The 25696-nt window shown below is 40.3% G+C and overlaps 1 protein-coding gene across 1 annotated transcript; it reads left to right on the forward strand.

Annotated features, from left to right (window-relative positions):
• Positions 1–25696, forward strand: SLC30A8 (solute carrier family 30 member 8). The gene is made up of 8 exons (XM_036337538.1): positions 1–71; positions 4805–5004; positions 13725–13871; positions 14734–14887; positions 18675–18825; positions 20700–20805; positions 23816–23950; positions 25551–25696. The coding sequence occupies exons 1-8, from the start codon at positions 1–3 to the stop codon at positions 25694–25696; spliced, it is 1110 nt and encodes a 369-aa protein (XP_036193431.1).

Below are 25696 nucleotides of genomic sequence, written 5' to 3' on the forward strand. Positions count from 1 at the left end.
ATGGAGTTCCCGGAAAGAACTTATCTTGTGACTGACAAGGCCACCAAGATGTATGCCTTCACACTAGACAGGTAACAGCCACCTGTTTTTGCTTCATGGCTTTCTGTCTTCAATCCTCAATACATCTCTAGATCCCCCAGCTTCAGACTGGGAACTTTTGCTGTGCAACTTGGGACATTTTGTAAAATTTTATAAACTGTTGGCAGACTTGTATAATTCATATCCTGAAACATGCAACACTCTCCATAATTTGAGTCTTAACTATCCTAAGAGCATGAAGGACACCCTTTATGAATGTATTTCCATCTGTAGATTTCCTTCCAGAAAATAGACATATACAATCTAATGTGTTTGCCTTTCTTTTCCTCAATTACTTCTACTTTTAAAATAGATAGTATATTTTATTACATTATATTTAGAAAGAACAGAGGCTTTTCAACGATGTGACAAAATTTGTGGTTACATTGATCTTAAAGTTATCTGTCCACCTCTTGCATCGTCTTCTACCAATTCACCCCTCTACTCTTATTCCATCTATACTTAGTGCTTTTCTCTTCATATAAGAAAATTATTTGCCATTTTCTTAATTATATAATACCATTATTGAATATACACACCTATAATAAAAAGGGCTGAGTTTTAATATTCTACATAGTTCTAGTTCCTTTGAATATCCCCCACAGTGCCATGTACAATATATTAATTCATTTTCCTTTATTTAAAAATTATGGATTGAACACACCTGGATATATAATGGAGAAGAAAAGATTCCTAGTCCCAGATCTCTGTCCTCTAGAAACTTGGAGTCTAATATGGAATACATATAAGAAAAAAATCAATTACAAAATAGCATGTAATTGTCATTCTGAGGGTGTTCAATGAGAATATCTCAAGGAAACCTAGGTCTTAGCTGGACTATGGAAGTCAGAGAGAGCTTTTCAGAAGCAATAGGTTGAGCACTGAAAAATAAAGGGAATTAGAGTAAGGTTAGAGAAATCCTACACAGGAAGTAGGGTTAAGGAAAGCTGATCAGATGGAGATATTGCTGGGTAAAGACAGAGACATGTAAGAATGAGTTTTGCGTGTTTGGGGAATTCAATCCAAGTGGGGAGCAAAGAGAAACTCAGTGTGTAGAGATGAATGAATGAAAATCTGAAATACATTTATCTTAGGAGCAGAAGTGAAGAAAATACTTATCCATTAATAATATGCATAGTGCTGTTTGTTTCATGGGACTGAATTAATATTCCAAAGAGCAGCAACATCATGTTTGATAGAATCAACTGTCTGAGCAGCTGCAAAGAAAAGCTTTCTCTCTCAGGATATTTATAACTTTGCTTTGCAAACATATGACAAAGAACCGAGACCATCTATTATCTCACCTTATAAGAATTATTTTTCTTAGAAAGTAATATTACATGTGATTTTTTGAGTTCATAAACAATAAAGACTCATGTTAGGTCAGGCAGAAATTTTGTACAACAAATTTTTAACACTTTGGGCACTATTAATAGAGCATCTCTACATTATTGAAATAACAGTATTTTCCTTCTCATTAAAATAGACCATTAGCACTCTGTGAGGCACATAAAGCCAATCATTTATGGTTATAGGGTCTCATTTGCCTCAGACATGTGTTTAGCTTGCAGGATATGGTGATGATAAAAATGGTCAAACCTGTTTTTCTTTTCTTTTCAAATAAAAACAATTAGACCCGGAAGAAATTATCCTGTTCCCTCATTTTCCCGGTCAGGAACCTGTTTCTCCCTCTTTTTCTCTGTGATGCTGTAGTGAATTTCTTTGCTCTGGTCTATTGTTCCTGCTCTTCAGAGCCTCAACTATATTATAACACGTGGACATCTACAGTGATTAATTCAGTGGCAGCAAATTTACACTTACTTTTTGGATGCATCATAGCATTTGCTTTTTAGAACCATCTTTTAAAATATTCTTCTTGAGATTCACATTATCCTTCAGCTTAAGAGCCTGCACTGCATCTAGACACTTAGACCACTTTGCTCTAATGAGATGTTGGGGAATGCATTTTAACTTGGGGTTTTAACTTTTAGAATCATAGATTCTTTGGGGAGCCCAATGAAGACTGTGGACTTTTTCATGCACCAATAAAACACACACATACACATATATGAACACTCTGCATCCCATGTCCATGGACCCTATTAAGCCATGGATGTCTGGCTGAGTGCTTCAAGTTCAATCTCAGCCCAAAGGATAGCCATACTGGTCAATTTGAGGTCTACAGGAAAGTGGTATTTAAGAGTCAAAATTGGCCAGCGTTCTTGCGTTTTTCCCTTGTGGCACTGCCCACAGGCTGTGCTCTGGTGGGATTTCTGCCTTCTAAACTGTCCAGGGATAAATTATCTTTCTCTGGCCACAAGATTCATGGAAAATATAAAATAAACCAGTGCTCATATAAACAGTGCTAGAACAATTGGTGGCCCTGTCTTGCTCATGCTGCCTTCTCAGGGTCCTTTGGGTTGATGAGCATTGGGGACCCACACTATTACAGTATATGGTTATTTATTATCAGGGCATATATCACATTACAAAGGCAAAGATGTATAGATATAAATACTTTATGTGCCTCTTGCCAAGTGGTTCCTATTGCAATATGAAGAGTTTGTAGAACTGCTCAAAATCCTGGGTGCTAATAACATCATTGGTACAAACCTTCCAAAGTCAACTTGGCAATATACATCAAAGTCCTTAAAAATATGGATACTCTTTGACCAAGCAATTTCCCTTCTAAGATTACACTTTAAGGAGATAATAATATATTGAGCAAAGATTAAATATAAGAATATGAATCAAAGTGAGGCTTACCTGAGCAAATCATTGGAAAAAATGAATTGTCCAATAATAGGAATTCAGTTAATTATGTTGTGACATATCTATATTAAATATAACAATCTCTACAGGTTAAAAGTAATGACGTAGAATATTTAATGAATTGAGGAAATGTTAACAATAAATACAGCTAAGATTCAGGTCCCAAAGCTGTATCTTTGGTAGGATCCTGTGGTGACACCGGCATTTCATCCACAATCCATTCTGGCCCATCCCCAGCGAGTTGCAACCATGTGATTTAGGTAGTATTTACCCCATTCTCAGCAGGAGGAGTCAGCTTGGCTGGCTTTAGCCAATATTCTGATTGGAACAAGGTCTGAGTCAATCAGCCCATTCAAATTCCCCTGGGTCTAGGGGTTGGTTTTCATTTGGCCAACTCAGCGTGCAACTTAGAACTCTTGTTTAGCAGTTGGAAATGAGGACACTTGCAAGTGTGTAGCCCTGACTGCCTTGGGCAACCACCCCACTATCATGAGGAAAACCATCCTGAAGCACAGTTAGAACTAAAGCAATGGATCCAGAGCCCTGATAAATCAGTCTGAAGCCCACTACTTCCAGACATTTTCAGTTTCAGAACCAATAATCCCCACTTATTGATTAACCTACCACGAGCTTTGTTTTCTGCACTTGTAATAAAAAAATCCTAATTAATATGGTCTTTAATTATGTACAAAAAGTGTGTTTGTATATTACAAAGCTAAACAACAACATGTCCATAGTAATTGTCTCTTGCAGGTAAGGTTACCAGTGATTTTCCCCTCTGTTTGTGCTTTTCTGTAATTCACAATTTTCTATAATAAATATATTCTGTTATGCAGAAAAACTAAGTATAATGATAATTAGAGTCAGAATCAAAATCATCATCTAAGCCAAAGCCTGCAGATCTTTAATTCTAGCTGGTGATTAGACAAGTGAAATAGCTCTTCAACTGGAGGCTAATTTATTTCTGTTTTTATATCTTTCAAAGTAATGAATACAAAGCTCTTAATTCTAATAATCTTATTAATGCTTCTAATAAGTTTATTTAACAATTAAATGATTAGTTCAAGATCTGTGAACATCAACATAGCATCAGTAAAGATTGGTTTTAGATTTACTGAAGTTCAGGTAGGGAAGCAAAGTGGGGTGACCTGGAAGACACAGGAAGTCTTGGAATCCCAGCTCTGCAATTTCCCGGTTATTTGTCCTCAGGCAATTACTTAACCTTTCTGAACCCTAATTATTTCAGCTAAGAAACTATGGGGTTGGACTAAATGTTATCTATAATCTTTCCATCTATGAACTTCTATAATTCTATAAATGGCTCTAAATAGTGATTTCTGCGTGAGCAGAACTAGCAGAACTGATATGTACTGCTTGCTATAGGAAGTATGAGTAAGTCTCAACTTCCATTATAACTTTCATGGATTGGTAGAGATTGTGTGCAATGCTGTGTGAAGAAGGTTCGTAGGGTCCACATGGACTTAGCAGGAAAAACTGCTATGATCTATTAACAATGTTGTCGTGGAGAAGAAAGTGACAGTGCTGGCATGCAATGGTGGGAATTCGAATCATCAGTTGGCTCACAGACACATATCTAGCAATGTTCCCACTCCTTTTTTGATTTGTGGGATAGTATCCAGTATCTTTTCAAAATGAAGTTATTGGGAAGGAAATGTATCTGCTTCCTTCCTCCTGCTCCTTTGATATCTCTTAATCACTGGTAGTAGAGACTGAAGAAGAGTTTGACTGAATAAGAGCAAAACTTTTAGTACTCGACTTCAGAGAGACATTTCTTGCTTGTTCCTTGCACGTGATATTTCTTGTAGAGGGAACTGTGAATTACAACTTCCTAGATAGCTAGCAAATGTCCTCACAGTGGTTCAGAGAAGGGGTAGGGCTGTCAGTGGTGTTGGCAACCATGTTCATTTCTTGCTTCTGTCGAACTCATGCGCAGTGCGGATCGCCAGCAGAAACCCGTGACTAAAGATCACTGTTCTGGAGAGAAGCCAGAGGTGCTGGAGCCCGGAGCCATCTATCACTGTCACAGTAATGCCAAGGCCACAGAGAACAGGGCAAGCGAGCAAGTCTACGCCAAGTGGAAACTCTGGGCTGCTTCGGGAATATGCTTCGTCTTCATGATTGCAGAGGTTGTGGGTGAGTATTTCTCAACGAGGCTTCTCTGATTAAACAAGCAAAGAAAATCCTCCATCCTTACAGGAGGGTGACCTAGGTTCTTCTTTTAAAGTGAGAGCTAACCTTTCTGTAAGTATGAAGTAACAATGTGCTCATTGTAGATACGTTGGAAAATAAAAGGGAACGTAATAACATTCACCACCATCCCACATTAGGGTGATAACTGCCAATAAAATTATGAAGTATTTCCATACAATATATTTTCTATTCATAGCTCAGTTTTTCAACACAACCGAGAGCACACTAAATGCTTCTGACCATGCCATCAAATGCTCTGAAAATATTTTCACGCCTGAACAATGCACACTCCACTGTGATTTAAAGGACCATCTCTCTATTGTTAGAAATGTAGGGATTTTTTTTTCCTGTTTATGGACAATGCTGCAATAAAAAATCTTGAATAAAACTCTGCCTGCCTTTCTGGTTAATCTCTTCAAAGAGAGTCCTAAAAGCGGAAATAGTTGGTTGAAGGACATGAATATTTTCATTATTTCTTGATGCATATTGCCAAACTGCTATCCAGAAAGCTTAATGCAATTCCTATGTCTGCCAGGTCTGCATGAAAATGACTGCTCTCCAATCTTTACCAGAACTTATTTTAATCTTTGAGAAATCTTTGTTAATATGTAAATGAATATGCTTTATTTTAACAGCCATTAGTGCTAGAATATATTTTTTTGCATGCTTATTAGTGATCTGTATTTCCCTGTAAATGCATTCCTGGTGGCCTCTTAATGTCTGTTTTTTAGAGAACTTATAATTCGCTATATTGATCTCTGGGAGCTCTTTATATATTAGGATATTAAACTTTTGTTATGTTTGTTAGTACTTTAATTGCTTTTTGTTTGCTTTTTAATTTTTGTTTAATTTTTGGTTTGACATAGAGAAGTTTAAAATTTTATAGAGATAATTGTATCGAACATTTTATTTTTAGCTGATTTTTTTTACTACTCTTTCACCAGTTTAGTGCCTAGTAAGCCTTCCAAGGGACTGAGAAGATAAATACCATTTTGTTGTTCAGTTTTAAATCAATGTGAAAGTAGATATGTTTTAAGAATTGAAAAAAATCTTTTTCTAGCCCTAACCGGTTTGGCTCAGTGAATAGAGCATCAGCCTGTGGACTGAAAGGTCCCAGGTTTGATTCCGGTCAAGGGCATGTACCTTGGTTGTGGGCACATCCCCAGTAGGAGGAGTGCAGGAGGCAGCTGATCGATGTTTCTCTCTCATCGATGTTTCTAACTCTCTATCCCTCTCCCTTCCTCTCTGTAAAAAAATCAATAAAACATATTTAAAAAAATCTTTTTCTAAAAAGCTAACAATGTTTTCAGTATAATTTATGAAATAATTATTTTCTCCATTGATTTTTGATGTTTCTTTTATCATTTATCAAATTTTTATAAACAATAGGGTTTGGGTCTAAGGTATTTCATGATTCCTGTTGCTGGTTCTTGTCAGTAGTAACACATTCAATTAATGCAAATTTATATGTTATAATAGCTTTTATTCTTTCCTTATTAATCCTTGTTTAACAGAAAAAAAAGATAAACATAATTTATTTTAGTTTATTATTTTAATGAAGCATGAGAATCATTTTGCTCAGGTTTCTCCAAAATCTAATTATGATTTTAAGAATGGGTATAAGGAGAAAAGTGAGTTTTGTGAATGAAAGGCCGTCTCGCTTCAGAATACTGATTCGACATCAGCTGGGGAGAAGATGCCATCGATTTCAGCATCACAAGGATCCAGGAAGAAGCAGAGGCAGAAAGTACTGGCGGAAACAAGCCAGTTTCTTCTTCTTCCTGAGCTGCATTCGAAATGGGGCGGTGCCAAGGCCTTTACTGGAAGGCTGTGAATTTCCAGACATCACCTTTTCAAATTGCATTTCGAATGGGTTCTGCTTTTTAGATTTTCCATTTTGTCAGTCTCTTTCATGAGCAATGCAATATTGTCCACAACCTTATGAATTTCAATAATGAAAAAGAATACTCCTTTGGCAAAGATGTCAGTGGGTATCCACAGGGCGTTTTCCAGATTGGAACTGTTAAAAGTAAATTATTTGCTATTCCACAAGCTATTAGGTCAGTTCCTTCAAAAGACTTACCCTGGCTCTAGGAACTGTGTGCTATCAATTATATTTGTAAACCAAGTGGAAGCAGGTTATTAACAACCCTGGATTTGTCTTGGGCTGGATAAGTCTAAGTTCTTTTCCAGTTTTGAAAAGCAATAAAAGTCTGAGTACATGGGCCATAAGACTCCATAGCTTGAAGAAAACAATTAAGTCTGATTGCTAGCCATTATAGTGGAAAAAAATAGCTTAGCAGATGCTAATGGAGTAATCGTCCATTTTCAGATGGTTATTAATTTATGCTACCTTTTGGGTAATAGAGAAAAAATTAATAACCATCTGAGAATGGATGATTATTCCATTAAAAAAAAACTCACTTTTCTCCTTATACCCATTCTTATGCTCTATCACTTTGCTTTTAAAAAATGACTTGCATTTTTAGGGGGTAAAATGGGAAGCTATCTTCTCATTCCTGGATAACTGGTCTGTGAGTTCTAATGTGACTTTTATTTTATTTTTTTAATATATTTTATTGATTTTCCACAGAGAAGAAGGGAGAGGGATAGAGAGTTAGAAACATCGATGAGAGAGATCGATCAGCTGCCTCCTGCACGCCCCCCAGTGGGGATGTGCCCGCAACCAAGGTACATGCCCTTGACCGGAATCGAACCTGGGACCCTTCAGTCCGCAGGCCAACGCTCTATCCACTGAGCCAAACCGGTTCGGCTCTAATGTGACTTTTAGAGTCAAAGGAAAGTGATGTCAATAAAGAAATTATGTGGATACTGACAACCCTTTGGAATTTGAACTGTATTTATTTTGAGCAGATTTTCCTAAAACATTGCTCTCATCATGTTGATTCTGTCTTCTAAATTTTTCCCTGGCTCCCCTTTGCCTAGTTCAGCCCTTCACAACCTTTCCCCATCATGGCAGATGTAGGAACTTTTACTGAGCACTGAGGTAAACTGGCAAGAATACCTGTGGCAACAATAGCCTGGTTTAGGGGCTCCCTCTGTGCTAAGCCCCAAGTGAGAGAGATCAATATATTGGGAAGCTCTGGCATCCTGGACAAAATGAAAACCTCTTACTTTGGCTTTCAAGCCATTCCACCCTCTGGCTGCCAAACAGACTATCAGTCTCTTTCCTTTACTACTTCCCTACACGGCTCTTCTGTTTCAGCCATTTATTCATTGAATGCAAAAATAATCATTGTATCTTAATATCTCTGTAGCTTTGGCTCATGACTTTCCATTTGAATGAAAAAACACTTTCCTTCATCCCCCACACTCATCAAAACACTGGCCATGATTCAAGAGCCTAGCCCACAGCTCACTTCCTCCCTAAAGTCATTTTGACCATGTCAGAGAAAGCAATTATTATTCTCAGATTACTCCTGCAAGAGATGGGATTTGAGCCAATCCTTGAGGGAGGGGGGTAGGCATGGAGAGGTGGCTAAGAGGGAGATGAGGGGACCTTTCAGATGGAGGGGCCTGAATGAGCAGCACCTGATTATTATTGTGGTCCTGCAGTGTAAACATCAGCCTTGCCTGGAGAGACTGAGCGGGTGGGTCTGCAACAGGACAGGGAGTATGTGTTCTCAGGAAGCAATTCAAGTGAGTCTGCCAGGCAGCCACATTTGGGTGCCACTGTTGGTAGTGAACTGGTACTGCGTGTTCAGCAAGCTTTCTCACACTCATTGCCTGGTTGCAGTTCTGGTATCCTGGCCCAGGTACCTCATGCTCATAGACAAGGCTGGGTGTGAGATGCCAAGCCAGATTAATCAGAGTCTCCGGGCCTTTACATAGGGAGACTTGGGGGGAAAAGCTCTGTTTACTCTGCAAATACTATGCTGAAATGCTCTGAACCTGGAGCTTCCAGGGGCCCACTTTTCTTGCCGAGGGGGAGGAAGTCTGTCTTCTCTAGGACAATTAATAGCAATAGCTGGACACAGAGGGGAGCCCCAACATTTTTGAATCTGAGTGTGGGCTGCACCCAATCCCATCCCACCCAGATCTGTCCTCAGTTGCTGAGTCAATAAATTGCCACTTGATTGTTGTAACTGTTTAAGCTGGTTTGAGTTAGGCAGTTATGACTTACCAATGAAAGGACCTACCGAAGGTAGTGGTGTAGGGTAAAACATGGTTGTGGAGAATAAAACTGGAACAGTAGTTGGGGGTTCAAGAAAGACCATACGGAATGGGGAATCTGGACTCATTCTGCAAGCCTGGAGGAGTAATTGACATTTTAAAAGAGAAGATTTGGAAACAGCCTAAGTACCCATCAACAGATGAATGGATTAGAAAACTGTGGTACATTTACACAACAGAATACTATGCTGCTGTAAAAAAGAAGGAATTCTTACCATTTGCAACAGCATGGATGGAACTGGAGAGCATTATGCTAAGTGAAATAAGCCAGTCAGTGAAAGAAAAATACCACATGATCTCACTCACTTATGGATAATAAAGACCATTGTAAACTGATGAACAAAAATAGATACAGAGGCAGAGCAGCATCAAACTACAGTGGGAAGGCCGGGGAGGGTTGGCGGGGGGTTGGGGGGTAAGAGATCAACCGAAGGACTTGTACGCGTGCATATAAGCATAACCAATGGACACAAGACACTGGGGGGTAGGGGAGGCCGGGGGAAGGTCAAGGGGGAAAAAAAAGGAGACCTATGTACTATTCTTTGTAATATTTTAAGCAATAAAAGAAAAATTTTTAAAAAAGAGGAGAATCAGGTCATAGATCTGTGTTTAGAGAGAGAACTGAACTCAGTTTGTAGAGCAAATGGGAGGGAGGAATTCAAGATCCAAGAAGGCTGTAAGCATCAATGTCCTTTGAACCTGTTGAATTGGGACTCTTTTTTATTGTTTAAAGTATTACAAATAATAGTACATATGTCTGCTTTTCCCCCATTGACCTCCCCCTGGCCTCCCTCACCCCCCAGTACATGCCCTCACCCACCTCGTGTCTGGTCATGCTTACATGCATGCATACAAGTCCTTGGTTGATCTCTTAGCCAGACCCCCCACCCCAACCCTCCCGTGCCTTCCTGCTGAGGTTTGACAGTCTGTTCGATGCTTCTTTGTGTCTGTATCTATTTTTGTTCATCCGTTTATGATGTTCTTTATATTCCACATATGAGTGAGATCATGTGATATTTATCTTTCTCTGACTGGCTTATTTTGCTTAGCATAATGCTCTCCAGTTCCACCCATGCTGTTGCAAATGGTAAGAATCTGAATTGGGGCTCTTTCAGATTGCTTGTGAAATGCCTAATTGTAGAAAGGCCATAAAGAGATGAGTTACATTGTAGATGTAAACATGTATCCCAATTTGAAAAGATGGACATAAAGACACGAAAAACTCACAAAAGATAGGTCAGCTAAGGTCAATCCCGGAAGAAACTGAGAGTGGTCAGGAAAGGCATCCCAAAGCAGGACTGCTTAGAGGCAAGCAGGAATGGAGGGGGCACTAGGTTGCTAGATAGAAATACAGAGCTGGAGGCTGGCTGGGGGAGATGGGAAGTATCTCAGAGTAAAAAAATATGTGTCTCTTCATAGTAAGAAAAAGATACAGGTGGGTGGTATGATAACCACAAGCTTCTCTCCCCTAAGCCAGAGTGTCTCAATAGCTTCTACCACTTACATTTCCTGATGCTCCTGGTATTAAAAATTTAAGAAATGTCAAAACATGCCTGTGCAAACTGTGGTGTGTTTTGAATACTTGTTACATAATTCAAACTCACAGACAGTGAGTTTTTGGCATAACAAGCTACATCGTATAATAATGCTATTCATAAGGCAATGAAAGAATTTTTAAAATATGGCTTACTAGCGTACAATGGTGTAGTCCAGGAATGGGAAACAAGGCGAATGCTGTCAGACAACCAACTCGCTCTTTCATTCCCGTCAGGATGTCTATGTTCTGCGCAGAACGCCATCATGCGTGCTTCACAACAACTCTGACTCTGAGGTGAACATGAGACCCAGGCCCAGTGGCCCCGCTGGTCTTCTGCTGTCATCTCCACCCAACAGGCCCTCAGTGGGGTCTGTTTCTAGAATGCAGTCCTTACCGCCTCTCCTACCTTGTTATATGTGCATTGCTCTCTACATCTTGCCAAGCAATCCAGACATATGAGTGCTGCCGCCTGACTTCATGCCTTTATCATCATTTCCTTTGGCTGTTACCCTTGTGTGTTAACTGCTAGCTGCTTCTCCCTCCAGGCCAGTCTGCATATTGCTGGCAAAGATCTCCCTCATAAATACTGATTTGAACATGTCACAACCCAGCCTCCAAATCATAAGTAGACCCCCTGATCCTATAGGATGACATTCGAGTTCTTTAACATGACATATAGTGCCCCACACAAGTTTCTCCAACCCACCTTTGCAGTCTGATTTCCCATTATTTTGCCAAAACTCCACACCTCCTGCTTTTCCACGAAGGTTCCATGCTCTTCCAGTTCTCTCTGTTCTTGTTCCTGCTATTACCTCTCCCTGAGAAACCCTTCTCTTTTAGCTAATCCTTCCCCCTCTCTCCTGTGAAAAGTTCCCCAAAGCTCCCAGTGGGAGTGGCTTTCTAGTCTTCTAGCCTATTTGTCATGTGTGTCTTCGGCACAGTGAGTGTTAGTGAGATCACAGAAGAGAGGGGCTGGGATATTTTTTTGTATTGATTTCAGAGAGGAAGGGAGAGGGAGTGAGAGAATCATTGACTGGCTGCCTCCTGCACACCCCCACTGGGGATTGAGCTCACAACCCGGGCATGTGCCCTGACCAGGAATCCAGTCATGACCTCCTGGTTCATAGGTCGATGCTCAACCACTGAGCCATGTAGGCTGGGGGGGACTGAGATTTTTAAACTTTATCTTTGTGTATCCTATTCTTGTATTGTGAACAGTAAGGGCTCAATAAATACTGATGGGATGATTGAATTAATTGTCACTCATACCCCATGCATTCAGAAGCAAATGCAAGTTCAGTTGCAAACGACCTCTTGCAAACAATTTTGCTCCACAGCCACTCATCATGATTGCTCACAATTTTCTAGATGGTTCTTAAAAGTAGTTCTGATGGTTGCAAAATGGTTCTTGGTTTCCGGACTGCCCCCCACCACCCCCCTTAACATGCTTCTTCCAAAGTCAGGCCATTTTTTTCCCTCAGTTGCCTCCTGACTCAGTGGAGCCTCTTGAAGAAACCCTATAAGACCTTATTTCCTTGACTTGGGCTACGATTTCAGCTCAGCACATAGAATCACCATCATCATTCATTGCTGAGATGGTGGTGTGCTGCTTATCTGCCTGCAGTCATTTTCTGGGCAAGAAATAATGCATTAGGAACACAGCTTCATTATCAGGCCCCAGTTTGGCAGATAGAGCAACATTCCAGGGTAATTGGAAGGACAGCTGATTTGTTAGCAAAATGTTACTTTTTGGCTAATGAATCATTGTGATTTTTGCACTGACAGCTCAGTAACAAGCTTGAAGACTACTTTCCCTCAGACCATTAAACTTTGACAAACCCGTTATTAACTGCAGCGAGAGCCAGCAGTCTGTGGGGATTATTGCAATTATGAGCCATATATGTAATTCTTAAAAATCATTAGCCGACAAGGTGAGTCTGATGACCGAGGGCTGATGACTGACAGCCGCCGTCGCTTTTTAGTGCAGGAGGCAATAAACAGCTGCTGGGAGGACGATCCGTCAGCAGAAGCTCTTTGCTGGGAAGACGCAGCCGGAGTAATAAAGGTTATTGCTCTCGAACAACAAGTTCTGTTCGGGAGGGAGGAAGCGAGGCTTTCCTTTGGCTTCCACTGTGGAGGCTGGAGGTCTTTGCTCAAAAGAGAACTAGAGGGAAGCAGAGGAAGCCCAGGGCACAGAGAGAAGAGCCAGCCAGGCCTTCTCGGCGTGGGTTTTCTTTCTATGCTTTACCAGACTGTGACACTCAGCAGTCCCTTTAGAGGTTGCCTGTCCTTTCGCTTTACTGTTGCCCCTATTCCTAACAGGGGTCTCGAACTCAGGTGGATAATGCAAATTAGTAGAGAAGACAGAAGCAGTAAAGACTGTGGTAAAATCACAAGGCAAGACTATAAATAAAAACCCATCAGTGGGCCATTGTGTCATCGGCTTTACAGACGGAAGTCCAGGTCCCCAGTTGCAGTGTGAGAGCCTGTGAATCTGGCCTTTCCCTCTGCAGCCTCATCGTTTTGCATTGCCCTTTTTGAATCCCCATGCCCCTGTCTGACGGGGATGATCCCCAAGAATGCCCACACTCTCCAGTCTCTGTACCTTTCCCCCTTGGGAATGGCCTTGGCCTTGACATTCATTTCTACATGTTCATATCCTACCCACTCTCTGGGTCTCTGTTTCTTTACTTGTCAAATTGGGAAGAAGAGGCAGATTGGATCCATGCTGATGTCTCTCCTAATGCTCTGTGGGTCTGTGACATTTCACCAACTCAGGTTCGCACATACGAATCTAGTTGTGCCCCACACAAGGGTCCCCAACCTCCCTTTCCAGGCTGATTTCCCATTATGGGTTGGGGACCCTGGGTGGGTTGGGAACCCTGTGTGGGGCATTATATCCTCACCCCGCGTGATACTGTGCACCCCCCAGGTGGCCACATTGCGGGGAGTCTTGCTGTCGTCACAGACGCTGCCCACCTCTTGATTGACCTGACCAGTTTCCAGCTCAGCCTCTTCTCCCTGTGGCTGTCCTCCAAGCCTCCCTCCAAGCGGCTGACCTTTGGATGGCACCGGGCAGGTACAGTTCACTGACGGAGCGCTCATGGTGGAGTGCCCACAATGAGAAACAAGGGGTTACAGTGCCTGCTTAAAGGGGGAGGTCAAAATTCTGGAATGTGCCTAATCACTGACTCACAGAATGTTCCCAGACCCTGGTCGGCTTTTTGAATCCACCTCCAACATTGAGTTGCAGATCAGGGTGAGGCATAAAGGAACTCCTAAGTGAGCAAATGTACTTTACTCAGTGGGCACATTGAACACTATCCTATCTTTAAATGTCAATGTAAATGTCACATTCTATGTTTCTTTTCCTTACCGTTGCTCTTAAAACGCATCTAGAGTGTTGATATACCTCTGAGCTCACCTCTGTGTTGATGGGATGTTGGGTTGGCAAATGAAACTCATTTTTCAAGTACTCTCTGAAGCCTCCCCCTTTTACTGTGTAATCCACAGAAGCTACTGGTACTGGCACGTTGTAAATGTTTTATGGCAAAATTAAGAGTTTCTAAATGCCTTTTACTATTTGCGTCTCATTATTTCATCTCCTAATAAGTTTCAATCATTTTAGCACCTGCTTAAATTAAAATCCCCAAGGAAAACAGCACGCGTGGGCAACAAATAATACGCTTTTAAAATTTGCTGCAAATTACTGAGTAACACGGAGCATAATGAACTCAGATGCTGGTGTTTTATAAATGCAACATGAAAGCAGCTTGTCTTAGTGCTAAAATCCTTCCAACGTTTTGCTTTGTGAACCAGAGTGAACTAGTCTAAAGCTTCTTTTTTGGGGGGAGGGGGCATGAATGTCTCATGACTCTTGGGGACGTTAAGGTGATTCATGAATGCTTTGTGTATGGACGTCTGTGTGCTTGCATCCTTAGAGATCCTCGGTGCCCTGCTGTCCATGCTGTGTGTCTGGGCAGTGACTGGTGTGTTGGTGTACCTGGCGTGTGAGCGCTTGCTGTACCCTGATTACCAGATCCAGGCCACCGTGATGATCATCGTTTCAGGCTGTGCCGTGGCAGCCAATATTGTGTAAGTCACCCCACACACTGCCCAGGAAGCTTGCCTTTAATCCTGTCTGGACTCAGATGTGTGTTTGTTCTTGTTGCTATTTCTTGTGTGTGTTTAATTCCTCTACTTGTGAGGATGGCAGAGACCTGACAGAGTGCTCACGTGGTTCTATGGCTGAAGGTAAGGTCGGTTGTGCTCATTTAAGTATCTTACTATCAGCTTCTAATAGCTACCATTTTTCAATGCTTTTTATGTGTCAAGGACTGTGATATGATCTTTTGATCTACATTATCAAGCTCCATGTTCACAACATCCCTACTTTCCAGATTAGAAAGCTGAAGCTCAGTGAGGTTAAATGAATTGCCAGTGAGGAGGTATAGAGCCAGGATCTGAATCTATTCTAGACCCACCATACTCAGAATGGGGTCCTAGCCATTCTGCTCTCATGCATATTGATGGTTCCACATGGGACGTGACTTACTCCTACTCAGTTTTTATTACAGGGACATATTATGGCTTCCTACAGAGCTGGAGTGGAAGGGATCTTAAACTCTATTTACTTTAGTCCCCTTTCTACTTTTGAATTCTCTTTTGCAACATCCTATAAAATGGTCATTAGTTTCATATATTTTAACAGAATAGCAGAATTTATTTCTCTCATAAGCACTCTACCATATCTTTGCAATATTTTGACTATAAAAATTCTGCCTTAAGCTATGTTAGCTAAACTCTTCATTTTCTACCTGTTGGTTCATCCCCTTAACCAGGTAGTCATAAATCACTCTTATGGGATGTGTGACCATGTCCTACTGGACATGTGATCATGTCCTACTGGACATGTGATCATTGCCATATTTGTCTGCTTTTCCCCAAATGAGCTACTTGGTTGCTTATGACAATGGGGTTTTAAGGCCAGGGATTTGATCCTTTTGGTCGATTTGCTCCTTCTCATTTGACAAAATAATTCTGGACAACCCTATTTAAAACTGTATCTATTTGTCTGCCTGTCCATCTATCTGTATCATCTGTGGTACAGAGAACAATGGCCCCTCAAATTTTTCCATATTCTAAGGCTTAGCACTTCTAAATATGTTACCTTACATGATAAAAGAAATTTTAAAAATGTGATTAAGTTAAAGATGGATCTTGACATGGGGGAGATTATCCTGAATTATCCAGATAGGCCCAATGTCACCACAAAGGTCCTTATAGAAGGGAAGCATCAGGTCAGAGAGGGGAGAAGATGCTGCATTGCTGGCTTTGAAGATGACAGAATGTAAGTGACATCTCAGAGCTGGGAAAGGTAAGAAAGTGTGTTCTCCCCTAAAGCCTCCAGGAGGAATGCAGTCCTGCACAATCATTTTAGACTCCTGACTTCCAAAACGATAAGATAATAAATTTATTTTGTTCTAAGCCAGAAAGGCTTGTGGTAACTTGTTAGAGCAGCAATAGGAAACTCATACACTATGCATCATCTGCTCGTCTATCTTGCATTGCCACGTGATATACTGCAATAGGCTTATACATGAAAGTGAAGAAGACAGTGATAGAAGAATGGCATCTTAAACAGTGTTTTTAAAGCAAGGGCACAGTGGATCTCTGGAACTAGAGGAAAAGCTGAGCATGTACATGTAGAGAAAGCGCCCCAGGTCCCTCTAGTACCCTTACCTTGTGCCTGCCTCTGTTCCTCACCTCTTAGTTTGCAAACCATTGCCAAAATCTCTGAGCTAAACCATTAGAAGAGTGATATTTCATCTGCTGTAACTGATTAGATCCCTATTTCCACCCAGTTATATTGAAAAAGTGTTTCACATTGGCATTGGGGAGATCAATCCCAATCTATCACCACTAGGAGACAAGCCAGAGCACATGTCCTGCTGACGGGGGATCAATAACATCATCTTTGCATAGGAGAACAACATGTCCACAAGGCAGCAGGAAGAATAAAAATATTAATAATTTCCCAAGTCATATGGCACATAATTGTATCGATGCTACACGAAGATGAAGGGTACCCCTAGCTAACTACCACATAAATCTGGACCCTCGGTGATTGAGTTTGACCTTCTAAACAGATACACGCACATTTTCTTTTTACTGCAACTGCTGTTGAACTTTGACCTTAATTTTCAGGTGCTCAGAAAGATAAGGGAATTAAAAAGCTTTTGACTTCCCTGTGGAAGCAGGTGGTTATTAATGGATAAGGCTACTGAGTGACTATACTGTTTTCTCCCAGAACTGGGATTACAGGTTCCAAGTACAGGTAGAGGCTGTGTTGTCTGAATAGACAACCACAATTTGGAAATAAATTTATTCCTTGAGGACTCAAAATCAGAACAGAAAGTATAATACAGGTTGCAAAGGGATTCTAGGATGAAAATTATTGGCAGAGCCTTAAGGCCATTGCATGCCAAATTTCCTCTGCCGGAACATTCCCTCCCCTCCTAGCCAAACGCTAACCTTTCACATCCTACTCGATTGCTCTGTCCTGCTAACTAAATCAGATTCCCTTGTTTGACTATCTGTAGCACCGGTTCTTAGTAGGCTTATTATAATTAGAATTTTCCATGTATGTGTGTGTGTTTGTCTTTTTAAATTCTCTGCATCTCCTTCATGCTTGAAGCCACAACAGGGAGGGACCATGTCTGTTTTCACTTACTCTTATGCCCTAAACATTTAACAGTGCCTAGCATACACGGGTCCCTAAGTAAGTTTTTCTCTTTTTTTAATAAAATGAGTGAAAGAATGAATGACAACATGATGAGCACACATACTAGTAGCAGACCTAGAAAGAGAGTCTAGTAACTGCCAGCCGTGGGAGGCTGTCTGAAGACCCTGAAATGGTAGCTCCGAATTGAGGGTCAATTTCTGCCGAAACACTGACAGTCTAAAAAGGAAACATTATGTGAAAAGCAAATCCCAGTGGGCAGTAGTCAGTTCACGTCGTGATGATGGTCTGAGAGTTGACAGACACTTTTCTGAAAATAAGGGTACGTGGTACTAAACAATATTTCTTTAAAACCTATGTTACAAAATGTACAGAGAAGTTTCTAGGCAAAACACTCCTTGTTGGCCATCAGTAAAAAAAGTTCTCATTTTGCCTTTGGTCTAATACCTCTTGAGGTTGTAGATAAATAGAACTAGGTGCATAATTTATAATGGCTACTACTTAACACTTCGATTTGGATAGGAAATGTTAAATTTTGCAATACATTTATAATATTTTAATATATTTTACTCTCTGGATAAATAGCTACATATACATAAGCACAGTATGCTCATCATTGGCCATTAAAATTATTCAAATTTCAAATTCTTATGTAGATGAACAAAATTAAGTAAAAGATTTAAAAATCCAGCCCTGATGAAATTCACTACTCATTTTGTTTTACTCCTTCCTGCTGCTTTATGCATTTGAAACTAATACATTTAATTAAGCTCCCATCAAAGTTCAGCTTTAAGCCTAGCTCAGTAAGTAGACCTTCAATAAATGATATTTTCCCTCCTCATTGTAAAATACTTGGCTTTCATCAGAGTAGTTGATGCTTTCCAGTTTTAATGTGAAAGGGGAGCATTAGGCGGAAAGGAAAACTGAGGCGAATCTTCATTGTCTGCCCTTTTGTGGAAAATTGAAAATGCTATGTTCCACTTGTGTTCAAAATTAGTCCAAAATAGTATATCTTAAAACATGAATATTTTAATTACCTGTCAATTTGGATAATATATGCTACTGTTGACTCTTCCATTATGCCGGGTAGGTTTTTAAGGGTTAATCTCATGTGTGCTGAGAACATGTTCTCTTGTTCAGACTAAGTGTGATTTTGCACCAGAGGCCTCCTGGCCACAGTCACAAGGAAGTGCTAGCTAATGCCAGTGTCAGAGCAGCTTTTGTGCATGCGCTTGGGGATCTGTTTCAGAGCATCAGTGTGTTAACCAGCGCACTCATCATCTACTTCAAGGTGAGTATGTTTGCTTTAACTCACTGTCATAGCAACTTTATAGACCAAGTAGTATAAAAGGGGGTCCTCCAAAATTAACAGAAAGGAGGGTGGACAGACTATTCTTTTCCTAAACACACTACTGTGCAAATTTTAAACAAATAAACATTCAAAGCCTGAAACCTTGGACTTTCCAAATTCCTGAGAGCTCTGTCTTTAATTGCAGGGCTTCCAGTCTTTTAAGAAAGTAGTTCCTTTTGTCATTGGGTCAGTATGCACTACAATGGAGTCATAAATATCTTAGAGATTTTGGGTTGTAAGCAACAGAAAAAAATCTCTAGCTCACTTAAGTAATAAATAAATATATAAATAAACAAACAAATAAATAAAATATATGTAAAAATAAATTATATATAATTATATATACATATGAAATTTATTGGATGTACTCCAGGCAGCAATCAAGATACAAATAAGGGTCACTTTTGTTATCTAGATTTCAGAAACTATCCAACTTCTGTCCCAGACACCAAACTGAAATGAATATGACTCAACTCATTTTTTTAAATTTCTTATCATTCTGCTGAAGATTCATATTTCTGGGAAAGGAGTCTAGCGTAGGTCTTGTACCTGCTGCTTGGCCAGAGGTAACTTCTCTCCAAAAGGTCAGAGTGTTCATGAAAAGTAGGAATGGCTGTGGGTGGGCCTCTGACCCTAAGGAAATATTCATTGCAGATTTGCATTTGGTAGCACTGAGAACCAACAGGCCTGTGAGAGTGGTGGGGGGGTGTGGAAGTGGGGAGGGGGGAAGAGGGTAATGGAGAAGAGCATTTATCTTTGTTCTTATCATGATTGCCCAGTTAGCAGGGACTCTACATTAATTTTACTAAAAATGAAAACACGTAAATACAAATTACAAAAACATATCTGAATTCAGTTGAGCAAATGCTCACTCACTGAAAGCTTTAAGTTTAAGGAAACATAGTTCAAAATTGTATGGGTTAGTCGAGTTTGAGAGTATGCTTATAAAGGTTAAATTTTAGACATAATGAGGCAGACTTCTCTGTGGCCCAAAACTGCATCAGAGACAAAAGAGCAGGCGTTTCACCCTGAGGCTAAGGGTTTCAGTGGTGACAGAGGCAAGAATGAGGCCTCAGCGTGTACCCTTAGGACTGGACCAAAGATGTCTGTCTCGAGTATGCCTCATACTTGGAAGGGAAAAAACCACACTAACCCCAGTCTGCCAAGACCAAACTCCAGCTGTACCTCGGGCATATGCAACCTCTCAGCAGATGACAGGCTTTCTTCTCATCATAAGGCTGAAAAGTCCATGAGCATTATGTGAATCAGCTCATCGCAAGCTCTGTACTTCTGTTCATTTCTGAGAAGTCAAATCAGGCCTCTTGAGAAAATACTCAAGAATATCTCTCCTTCACTTCTTAAATGATGGGAGATGCCCTGTAGTCTCTCTTCTTCCGTCACTGGTAGTTTCAAGCTTAAAACAGGGGTTGGGAATGTCTGGCTTGAGGGCTATATAAGGCCTGAGAAATCATTTGGTTCAGCCCTGCCAAGGCATTAGGGGTGAGTTAACTAAATGTTTGACCAAATATAGCAGGCTAATTTTTAAGTTGATAATTTTGTATGGCCCGCCAGTGATGTTATAAATATCCAAATAGCCCTTGGCAGAAAAAAAGGTTCCCACCCCTGGCTTAAAAGAAAGATTGAGTCTTCAGAAAGTTGCCTCTGAATTGGATATCGTGTCAAGTTGGATGTTAAGTGGGAGGAGAAAGGTTGATAGAGAGGGAAGGAAAAAGGGAGGTTTACATATTTTATTCATCAGACTTTCTTCAAAGGAGACACACATTCAGTTAACCTAAAGCCCTTGTATTTTCCAGCCAGACTATAAAATGGCCGACTCAATCTGCACATTTGTGTTTTCTGTCCTGGTGTTGGCCAGTACCATCACAGTCTTAAAGGACTTCTCCATCTTACTCATGGAAGGTAGGAGTGATTTTATTTTATTCCCAAGATCCATGTTTTCTCTTCCCTATAACCACAAGAGGTGGTAGCCTCAAGGCATGCTCACTATTAATATACATCACAGAGAACATTTAAACTGATAAAGAATTGGGGGAAAACAAATATTATGATTTTCTTTCGTATGGAACAACTAAAAAGTATTGGTTTCTATTTTTCCTCCAGTAACTGTTAAATGTTATGGTTCAGTATAAAAACAATATGCACACACACTAAAGATAGACATGGAGGAAGTTATTGTAAAGATATTAGTTTATCCCTAAATGTATGGACAAGACCCAAGAAAGACAGTATAAACCTACCCTTAGCAGCGTTGTAGCTATTTAGAAGAGCTTGCCTAACACCCTAGTTAGACTAGGCCAGCAGTTCTCCAACATTAGTGGCATCGGAATTGCTTGGAGAGTCTGTTAAAACACAGATTGCTGGGCCCACCCACACCCTTCCTAAGACATAGGCCTGGGGTGGGGCCCAAGAATCTGAAGTTCTAACAACATGCTGCTGCTGCTGGTCTGAGGACCATACTTTGAGAACCACTGAATTAGTCTTTTCATAGCACTTAGAGATTCCTACAGGAGGGTGCGGGGAATGGCTCCCAGAAAATTCTATCAGAGTCAGAGGTTTGCATCGTATCAAACATTTGGATGATCATGAATATCCGGATGTTGGATGAACTTTTCTTTTTTGTCTAGCACATTTTGAAATAAGGGAGACACAGTCTCAGAGGACAGCTGCCTTCAAAGCAGTTCGCATTTTTAGTGTTCACTGCCACGGCTGCATTTAAGGTTTCTGTTCTCAGTGGACAGTATCGTTGTTGGCAGATGATAATGTTGACAACAGTGAAACCAAATGGAGTCAAATGTCACTGAGTAACAAGCGAACTTCCTCGCTCTGGAGGTGACAATATTTGATTTGTCAAGTCACAAATACACCCATTTCCTTTCCTGAGGGCCAAGTGCTGAGCTGCAGCTGTTGTCGCTAGGACGGCACTTATGACTACCAGGGGGATAGAAGGCAGATTGGCGCACTATTGGTGGAGATGACTAGATTCCACTTCCCTGTCTCTCAGTGTAGATGTGCTCTGGTGATTACCTTCCTTATTTATTTAAAGGGAGGACAGTTAATTATGGAAACTGCCAGATAACTCCTATCTGGTAGATGCTTAATTTCTAAACTAGGTTTTCAAATTAGAATAGCATAAAAGAATACTTATCTTTGGTAACATTTTAAAATAATACGCAAAAGTAGAAAATGAATTTTAAAGGTCTTCCCTTTTTTCCTACTTTGAATTCTCAGTCCCATTCTTCAGGGGTAACATCTACTTATAAGTTGACATACATCTTTCAAAAGATAACTATATATATATATGCATATATAAATGCATAAATGTATAATATATATACATATTAATATTTACATATATACCACATTATATATAATATATGTACATATAAATATTTACATATATACATATAATATATATATACATATAATGTATGTATACACATATAATGTATGTATGTATTTTTTAAACAAATAGTATTCTGGATTTGTACTTATTTTGCTCTGCACTTATTTTTTTCACTTGGATATCTTTCCATTTAAATACATACATAGAAACACCCTATTTTTTTACATAGCTATAAACTATTCCACTGTATGCATGTACTTGCTTATTGATGGCCATTGCAAACAATGGTATAATTAACATTCATGTGCATATATATATTTTTAGCATTTGTACACCTTTGGAATAATTCCTAAAAATGTTATTTCCATTTCAAAAGTTCTGTGCATTTTAAAATTTGTTCTGCCTAAAAACTATTTCAACATCTTTTTGGCCAATAGAATATAACAGTGCCCATTTCCTCACATGTTCACCAACATGGTTTATTATCAAACTGCTGATTCTCTTCCTTCCTAATCTGATTAGTGGAATATTTTATCTTATTTACTTAATATGCAATTCTATAATTGAGTGATTTTTTCATTTATTTATTAATCTGGGAAATTATTTTAACACTAATTTGAGTACTTTCCTGGATGCATTAATATTTTTGCAGGCTCTCCGTCAGGGGAAAAATGGTCCCTAGAAGGTGATGGAGCACGGAGGTCCGTGGGAGCATAGCCTCGTGCTCGTTGACATTATTTCATGGAGTAAAATAAGTAATAGTGGACTTGTGTTCCTCATGAACGTAAAGAAATAAATGAGGCAAGAAGACAAAAAGTAATGGGATCATGACTTCATCATAAGGGTCCTAGATGAACGATAGCAGGTCTTCAAGAGTCAAATGAAACTCTGCAGAGATGACACACTAGGCCTAACAGTCAACTGTGGGTTGCAATCCCTAGAGTCTAGCATTTGCATAACACCTCACACTCAGAGCAGGAGCTGCAGACCTTGACATCCCACTTATCTATGTAGCCTTAGCAATGCTTTTTAACCTTTCTGTCTCCCAATTTCTCTTCCAGTTAAATAGGAATCATAGCACTGATAAAACTAGCTCGTAAAGTTCTTATAAATATGAAAATAAGACAATCATTATAAATAAAGTACTTAGCATAAACCTTGACCTACTATAGGTTCTCAACAAAGCTATGTCTTTATTATTATTACTATAATACAACAACTTCACCCATGATTGTATATACATTCTATGACTAATCTGAGAAAAAAACCCACTAATTTGTTTCTGCTATCCTGAGCTTTGTGCAGCTAATTAAGTAAAATTACATATTGACCAACTCTTTGTTATCTCTGTGAAATAATATGAAGTGGGATTAAACTAAACTCAAATTGTAGAGAATTTTAAATTAGCCCTAAGGAGAAAATCCCAATGAATAAGGCTCTTAAATCCTGAAAAAGGCAGGTTAAGGATCCACCCGACACCCCCCCCGCCCTTACAGCCCCAATTGGCCATCTAGATGGCTATATTCAGTGGAATAACAATAGCCTCCCACTCTTTCCTTCTGTCAGGTGTGCCCAAGAACCTCAACTACAATGCTGTGAAAGACCTCATCTTAGCGGTGGATGGGGTGGTGTCTGTGCACAGCTTGCACATCTGGTCTTTGACAACAAACCAGGTGATTCTCTCGGCTCATGTTGCTGCAGGTCAGTAAGACTGGACAAAATTCAGTCCTTGTTCTGCAAAGTCAGTAATTTTCCTCCTTTTTGTAGAGCTGCCCTTAGTGGCCGATACCTGTCTAAACAACTGTGAAATACTTTGTATTACCAAGGGCCTTGGAAAACCATACCCCTTGTCAATGTTGTCATGGCAACAATGATACTGATGCTATTCCTAGAGAGGCTGACTGAAGAGGGTAGGACAAAGTGGGTAAAAATGCCACCCAAATTTGAAGTCCTTAGGTTCTGAAAATTAGACTTCACCTGTTTGGCTTGGAACTCAAACGGTTAAATAATAGGGATGATTTCAACAATAAATCTTCATTGAGTATCTCCTGTGTATGAGATGCTTTGCCTATCACCGAAGAAAGATAAAGCATACACAGGTTCCATCCTTAAGGTTCTTTTTTTCTTTTCTTTAAATATATTCTTACTGATTTCAGAGAGGAAGGGAGAGGGAGAGAGAGAGAAACATCAATGACAAGAGAGAATCATTGATGGGCTGCCTCCTGCATGCCCCACACATGGGGGATCAAGCCCACAACTTGCACATGTGCCCTGACTGGGAATTGAACCATGGCATCCTGGTTTCTAAGTTGATGCTCAACAACTGAGCCACACCGGCTGGGCCTTAAGGTTCTAACAACCTAAAATACTTGGTAGTAAAAATTAGTGGTGATTTTTTTTTTTTTTTTTTTTTTTTTTACTGGATGGTTAGAAATTCTATAACCATGTGAGATAATTCTTAGGAAATTGGATTTATTCTAAAAATGACTTTCTCAAGGAGAAGGTGATTTTGTCCAGGGTATGTCCTAGAGCTGAGAAACTGGGTGGTGGGAGGTGTCTCTCTGCCTCGGGAGACAGGCCAATAAGACACATTAAGCTGCTAGAAAATAACTCAGGAAGTTATGTAGACGCAGGGTACAGAAACATCGGTGACAGTCATTTGAGGACTTTGCTTTCTCAGACATCCCGATCTTTGCTGAGAGGCTCAGATCTGGCTACAGGGAATTTACAGCATCCACAACACTAATATTTTATTGCAAATGGAAGAACCTAGTAATCATGTTACTGTGGAGGGAATTTTACAGCCTCCTGATACCTTTGGGGACAAGAGAAAAGATGGAGTGAGGGTTGCTGCTCTAAGAAAGGCCTGTAGGGAGCTCTAAATGCTCCCTGCCTCCTGTCACCAGCCTTAATATAGGTTCTGATTAGATATAAGAGCTGCAACCCAGAGGTCCCTGGGGACTGGTGAGCAAGGCTGTATAAGAAATAACAGTTCTGTCCTGGCTTTTTCCAGGGCTCATTTCCACTTTCATACTCAGCTCCTAGGAGTGCCAGACCCCAGAGATAATTGTGAAGAAGAGCTCCCATAGTGTCTGGGTACTTTGCTGCCCTAAAATCCTCCCCCCGCCCCATACACACACACACCTTGTCTGTGTAGGTGTAGCTGATTGTCAGAGCCAACCTGGCTCCTTCTGAGCACTAGGCCTGTGCCTTGCCCCACCAAGTACTTGAAGCTGGAGATGTAGTAGTTGCCTATTTGTGTGAAATCAATGTCAGGCTCACTATGATTCCTCTTCAACAGCAGCCAGCCGGGACAGCCAGGGCGTTCGGAGAGAGATTGCTAAAGCCCTCAGCAATAGCTTTCCTGTGCATTCACTCACCGTTCAGATGGAATCTCCCGCCGACCAGGACCCCGGCTGCCTTTTCTGTGAAGAGCCCCAGGACTAG

The sequence above is a fragment of the Myotis myotis genome, unplaced genomic scaffold (assembly GCF_014108235.1).
Source record: "Myotis myotis isolate mMyoMyo1 unplaced genomic scaffold, mMyoMyo1.p scaffold_m19_p_16, whole genome shotgun sequence".
Lineage (NCBI taxonomy): Eukaryota > Metazoa > Chordata > Mammalia > Chiroptera > Vespertilionidae > Myotis > Myotis myotis.

Bases quoted from the DNA above. Each gene is read 5' to 3' on its own strand.
- SLC30A8 (XM_036337538.1), top strand. From the start codon at position 1: ATGGAGTTCCCGGAAAGAACTTATCTTGTGACTGACAAGGCCACCAAG. The intron at 72-4,804 runs GTAACAGCCACC...ACTCATGCGCAG, and splicing joins TATGCCTTCACACTAGACAG to TGCGGATCGCCAGCAGAAAC. The intron at 20,806-23,815 runs GTAGGAGTGATT...TCCTTCTGTCAG, and splicing joins CTCCATCTTACTCATGGAAG to GTGTGCCCAAGAACCTCAAC.